The 6,632-nt window shown below is 46.1% G+C and overlaps 1 protein-coding gene across 1 annotated transcript in view; it reads left to right on the forward strand.

Annotated features, from left to right (window-relative positions):
* The window catches only part of msrab (methionine sulfoxide reductase Ab), a 49,798-nt gene that overhangs the window by 7,767 nt on the left and 35,399 nt on the right, over positions 1-6,632 (forward strand). The window contains exons 2-3 of the mRNA XM_079527894.1: positions 2,935-3,003; positions 3,372-3,491. Of these exons, the coding sequence (XP_079384020.1) occupies positions 2,935-3,003; positions 3,372-3,491 (189 nt within the window). The remainder of the gene's footprint in view (positions 1-2,934; positions 3,004-3,371; positions 3,492-6,632) is intronic.

Raw genomic sequence — 6,632 nt, forward strand, 5'->3', positions numbered from 1 at the left:
AAGATTTCTGTATTTCCTAAGTCACCCCGACCAACCCTATGGGCCAATGCACACTGGCTTTGATGGCACGGACACTGTGCCCGTCAACATGACCTAGGAGTGCCAAAGATGCATGCTGGGAGAAAGGCTGTACTGGCACAGCAATATAGTGTACATAGGGGACTGCCTGAGGACAGCTAGGCCTCTGTGACGTCATAGCAGACCTCACAATCTGTTATCCATGAGAGCACCGGCAATTTTGTCTTAATATTAAAATGCTCTGAAATGGCAACACTGGGCATGATATTAGCTTATGTACCGTGGTGCTTCTGTTGATGTTGATCTTCTCAAGAAACATTACTGGTGGTACAGGTTATAACCTACACTTATTCAGTGTATTTTATTTTCATTGTTTTGTTTTTCTGATGTTAGGCATCAGCCTAACGATGGACAATATAATATTGATCGATATTGTGATATTAGATTACATATCTTCTGGTCTTTTAGTTGTAATCACTTAAGCCATATTGGACACATTGCAACGCATTGCAATGCTATTTTTGAACATTAAAAAAATGATATCATCACAATAAGATATTATCGTCACAATATTGATATTGAGGTATATTTGGTCAAATGTAGCTTTTGTCCATATTGCCCAGCCTATAACTCGGCCTGCAATAACGTGTACATACTGTAGGTAGCACTTTGCTCTTGGCCTGGGCATCGCATGTCAATGGCAACAGAATATTAATGCAGTGTTGGCAGATTACACAAAGCCTAGCTGTTGTTCAGAGATTAGACATACACTACAATGCATTTTTCCAAGTTAATGTCACACACCATGACACTAACTGATCAGAGAGGAATCGCACATGGCATTCTCAGTAAACAGACATTGTTGGGGTCTGCTTAAGCCACGCATGCTGTGTGTGTATGTGTGTGCATGCTGTGTGTGTATGTATGTGTGTGCATGCTGTGTGTGTATGTGTGTGCATGCTCTAGCTGGCACTGAACCCCGTGGCCCGTTTATCCCAAGACTAATATTAGTGGTTGCAGTGCAAACCAGCCATTGCTCAGTGCAGATTTACATGCTAAGTCACCTCAGTCTTCTTAAGCGCTAATCCTCCCATCACATCTGTGGACTACTACACACACACGCACACACACACACACACACACACACACACACACACACACACACACACACACTTCTTTCTCGTTTAGAGCTCTAATTCCAACACAGCACAGTTGGCATATCAGTACCACCCGACCCCCCACTCTGCTTTCCAACGCAGGGTGTGTCAAGTTTGTTTTACTTATTGGGCATTTTCTGACGTGGCACAGATTAAGGCAGCTCTAGGTCTGCTGTCTGTCGGAGTCCTTGGCCCTGCTGCGAGGTTCAGGCAGGAGGCTATTCTCTTTTGTCAAGCTCTGACCTGCTTCCTCAGTGTGTATTGTTCTGCACCAGCTGGTGCCAAGCCTTGCACAGTATATACACTTAACATAGAGAGATATCGGATCATTTACCATTTAATTGTGTTTAATTGCGGGCGTGGAAGAGAGTGGCCGCAGACTGTGGTCAAAGCTGGCTATAATCTTCTGTCTTCCAGGGCTGAGGGCTATGGTGTATGGCTGGTGAGAGGGTTCCAGGGGGTGCACAGAAAAACGAGTTCATATTACGTAAAAATCTGTTAAACCACTTTAAAAATAAAATGTTATGTGGATGCCCGGCAGATGGGGGTCCACTGCCCAATACAGTACATTAATGCCCGGCAGATGGGGGTCCACTGCCCAATACAGTACATTAATGCCCGGCAGATGGGGGTCCACTGCCCAATACAGTACATTAATGCCCGGCAGATGGGGGTCCACTGCCCAATACAGTACATTAATGCCCGGCAGATGGGGGTCCACTGCCCAATACAGTACATTAATGCCCGGCAGATGGGGGTCCACTGCCCAATACAGATGGGGGTCCACTGCCCGGCAGATGGGGGTCCACTGCCCATGGGGGGCAGATGGGGGTCCACTGCCCAATACAGTACATTAATTAACCAGATGGGGGTCCACTGCCAGATGGGGGTCCACTGCCCAATACAGTACATTAATTAACCAGATGGGGGTCCACTGCCAGATGGGGGTCCACTGCCCAATACAGTACATTAATTAACCAGATGGGGGTCCACTGCCAGATGGGGGTCCACTGCCCAGATGGGGGTCCACTGCCCAGATGGGGGTCCACTGCCCAATACAGTACATTAATTAACCAGATGGGGGTCCACTGCCAGATGGGGGTCCACTGCCCAGATGGGGGTCCACTGCCCAGATGGGGGTCCACTGCCCAATACAGTACATTAATTAACCAGATGGGGGTCCACTGCCAGATGGGGGTCCACTGCCCAGATGGGGGTCCACTGCCCAGATGGGGGTCCACTGCCCAATACAGTACATTAATTAACTTGGGGGTCGTTGACATGAAAAAGATTGAGCTCTGTTTCAGTTGTGTTTTTGTCGTCCTTCGGCCTTTCAGACTCTTGTGTTGTGTCTTCATATCGTATTATGCTGGCTGGGCGCATGTATTCTATGCTCTGGTGTGTACACGGATCAGGAACAGATAGCCCATGGTGTACAGTGTACACACCACAAGCCCATGTACGCCCAGCTTTAACAGGCAAAACAACCCAGTGTAGAACAAAAAAACAAACCAGAAGGAAAAACGACAGACTAAAGAAACTGCAAAATGCAGTTTAGTTTCTCTTTATGCTTTTTTCTCCTTGTGCACTGTCGGCAATTAAAGAAACGACACCTTTCTCTTGGCTGTGTGACATTTGTTGTGTTTGTTCTTGGCAGAGCTCACAAAGTAACTTGTTTCAGCAGGTTAAAAACAAGTTATGTGCTGATTCAAACTAAGGCTCTGAAGTGATCATTTCACTCTGTGTCTCTCCCTTCCAGAGAAGCATGCGGTCAGCGGCAACCCTATGGCAGAGCCTTTCCCAGAAGGCATGGAGACCATCATGCTTGGTGAGACCCCAGGAAGCATGCTCCTCTCCACGTGTAGTTCATGGTGATGGGCCAGGAAGCATGCTCCTCTCCAGGAAGCATGCTCCTCTCCACGTGTAGTTCATGGTGATGGGCCAGGAAGCATGCTCCTCTCCACGTGTAGTTCATGGTGATGGGCCAGGAAGCATGCTCCTCTCCACGTGTAGTTCATGGTGATGGGTGATGGTGTGTGTTGTTTTCCTCAAGAAATAAATCCACACTATATAATCATCATCCGCTGTCTACTGTCTACATACACAGATTCGGAGATAAAACGATAAAACTTAACAATTCTACGTGTGTGTGTGTGCGTGCGTGTGCGTGTGTGTGTGCGCTTCTGATTCACTTAGGTATGGGCTGTTTCTGGGGAGTGGAGAAGCGTTTCTGGCAGACATCTGGAGTCTTGTCCACCCAGGTGGGCTACGCTGGAGGTTTCACCACCAACCCCAACTATGAAGAGGTCTGCTCAGGTACTGCAACCCCGTCATGTACTATGTGTATACCCAGAGGTGGAAAGTAACTAAGTACATACTGTACTCAAGTGCTATATTACTTAAGTATTTTGTTTTACTTTCTTCAGGATTTATAATTCTCAATACTACCTACATTTCAAAGGAAAATATTGTACTTTTACTGCACTACAATTATTATTATGAATTAACGCGCCTAGTAATTCATTTTCACTGACACCTGCGTTTTCTTTCGGTAAACGCGGAGAAGTCGAGGTGCGACAACGCAAGCGTATTTACGTGGGCGCGGTCCCGTGAAATTGTCACGCGCATGCTCGTTTTGTGCACAGGCCCGCGACTGACCAAACCTGGACTCTGTTCAGCTTTTTTTTTATACTTGCGTTGTTGTCGAGGCCCTCATGAGCAGACCTGGAGCAGACTGGAGCAAACCATCTGCGTTAACCGTTTCCGTCCATCCGACGTGTCCACACGTCCTAGGGAATCCTATTTTTCAGTCGACTCTTGGCCACCGTACTTCGCTCTTCAGTCATATTAGCTTACCGTTGACTAACCTGTAAAGAATGCCTTGTATCTGCTCATCTAGGGCGCTCTCCGTGGTTTTGATCTGATGGATATACTAGCGCTTCATTTCTGCTCCTCATCCGCCTCTCGTTAAAAATATGAACGCTTTTTGGATCATGTATCGTATAAATGAAATCGAAAGCAAGGTAAGCTAGCAAAACATTTCTCTGTTTTTTCCGGATTGTTTCCGGGGGGGGGGGGGGGGAAACCCCCATGGCTTTGTAGATTTTTATTATTATTACGAAACATACTAACCACTTGTGAGATTGTAGATCGGCTATTATTTTCAAGATTGTTTTATACATTCTGAACGTGTGAAATGGGACATTCTGCACTGCACAATGAGTACTTTTACTTTTGGTACTATATTTTGATGCTGGTAATTTTGCACTCAAGTACATTTTAATAGGGGACTTCTACTAACAGAGTATATCATTGCGGTATTGATACTTTTACTTAAGTAAATCATGCTAGTACTTCTTTCATCCCTAGAGCAGTGGTTCTCAGCTCCAGTCCTTGGGGACCGCCAGTACCATTTTGTACATACTGTAGCCAATGTACAAAACCTAAATGTTTCAAGAATTCTTCTATTGCAATGTGTTTTGAGCTTGAATCTTCTGAGTTTTTAATGTTCTCAGCTTATTCATGAATTATGACATGCCTTGAATAGGGTTCATGTGGTTAAACTTCGACAGGCTGGAATGGCTTAGGGTCGACGACAGAGTACAGCATCTTGCAATGGGTCTGGTCCACAAGATTCGATACACCACCAAGATACCCATGTACCTGTCTAGATACTTCCTTAATGTTAACGAAGTCACCCACAACACCAGAGGGAGTGCAACGAACCATGTACAAGAGACGGTCACGGCCACACAGCCAACTCAAGGTACGGCCACTGAGCCGACTTGGGGACCCAACACAAGGACAACACAAGAGATGGTCACGGCCACACAGCCAACTCAAGGTACGGCCACGGAGCCGACTTGGGGACCCAACGCAGCTCCTCCAAGGAAAACAAACAAATGAACGGAGCTGAACGTGAATCCCCCCCACCGCCCACCCCTTTTTTTCCCTCACTGTATATGTTTCTTTTCCCTTTTTACCTCCTTTATGATGAATTCCTGTTCTGTCCTTTGTCTATATAGAAGTGTCTATTTGTACGTCTCTAAATGTTTTTGGTGAATTGAACATTGTGGACAAGTGTAATGCTTAATTGGGTCGTCCACTCACAGTTAACAGCCTTTGTATTGAGTTTGTGCTTGAAATGTACTGTAATTCTGCAAACTGTTAATACATTTTTCAATCAATCAATCAATCAAAATGCATTCACAGTAAAAGTCCTCAGTGTTCATTTAAATCTGATGGACCTGTAAGGGTCCCATTCGGTTTCATTTCTACACTCGTTGAATTAAACGATCACTGATTTTATTGTGTAGTGTCCTTGTAGGTCAAGCCCTCTAATCAGGGAGCGGTCAGTGCATTGCAGGTGATTGCAATTAACGATCTGGTTAGGATAGAAAACCACCAGCATTCTCAGCGTTGTGAGTTTGAGAACCTCTGCATTAGACTCCATACTGTATCGACCAATCCAGCAAACCGCCTCGTCTGGTATGTACTGTAGGACCTTTCATGCCCAGATCAGTCGGACAGATAGAGGCTTGAGATAGAAGAAATGCTCATAGAAACATAATAACAGAGAAAGAGAATGAGAGAAAGACCCAGAGACAGAGGCAGCATAGCTCTCTTTCTCTCATCCTGCTGCTTTTTCACCTTCATCTGCAGTCAACTACTCAGAATGCACTGCTCCAGATGGGCTGCGTCCCCCCCTCCCCTTCCCATGACCTACTTGTAGGGATTGGGCTCTGTGCAGCGCTGTACTGCGGCGTTTCCCAACTACGGAGGTTACTGTGTGTGTGAAGTATATATATTACGGTAAATGGCTGTGGATTGTGGACGTCAAATGGCTGTCTCCCTTCAGTGAAGGCCTGAGGTCTGCTGGCCATACCGATGGAGGACGGCCTTTAAAACGACAGTCTTATTTCATTCCAAATAATGATTTAATGGCTTCCGTTTGTGCACCCGTCTTGCTTTTTCAATTCCCCCCGCTCCCCTCTAGGCCTAATCCCATCATTATGTTTGCAAAATGTACACACTATTAAACTATTTTCATCTATCACCTATGATACATGGAAATAGTTTATTAGGGTGTGTCTCAGTGTCTTCATTCATTCCTTCTCTGAGTTTAAGGAGTCTTTGGCTGCTAACTCGGGTGCTTCTCCATCGCTGGAATGCAGGCTGTATGGAAGCACTAAGTTAGGGACAAAGAGAGAGGAAGGACGCTTCTGGCTTGGCACGAAGACTTTCTCAGTCCAACCCTCCAAGGGCTTTGTGTGTTACCCCCTCTCTTTCTCCCTCCCTCCATCCCAACAAGTCAGAGTCGTGGAGAAAAAGGAGATGGGAGAGACGGAGAGAATCGTGAAGTGAGGGAACGAGGGCAAAACTCTGGGAGCAGAAAAAGAGAAAGTCAGAGTACAGTGTGAGAGGGTTGTCTGTCCATCGGCTGAGGGAGCGCGGGCA

This window comes from Electrona antarctica (genome assembly GCF_951216825.1).
Source record: "Electrona antarctica genome assembly, chromosome: 18".
NCBI lineage: Eukaryota > Metazoa > Chordata > Actinopteri > Myctophiformes > Myctophidae > Electrona > Electrona antarctica.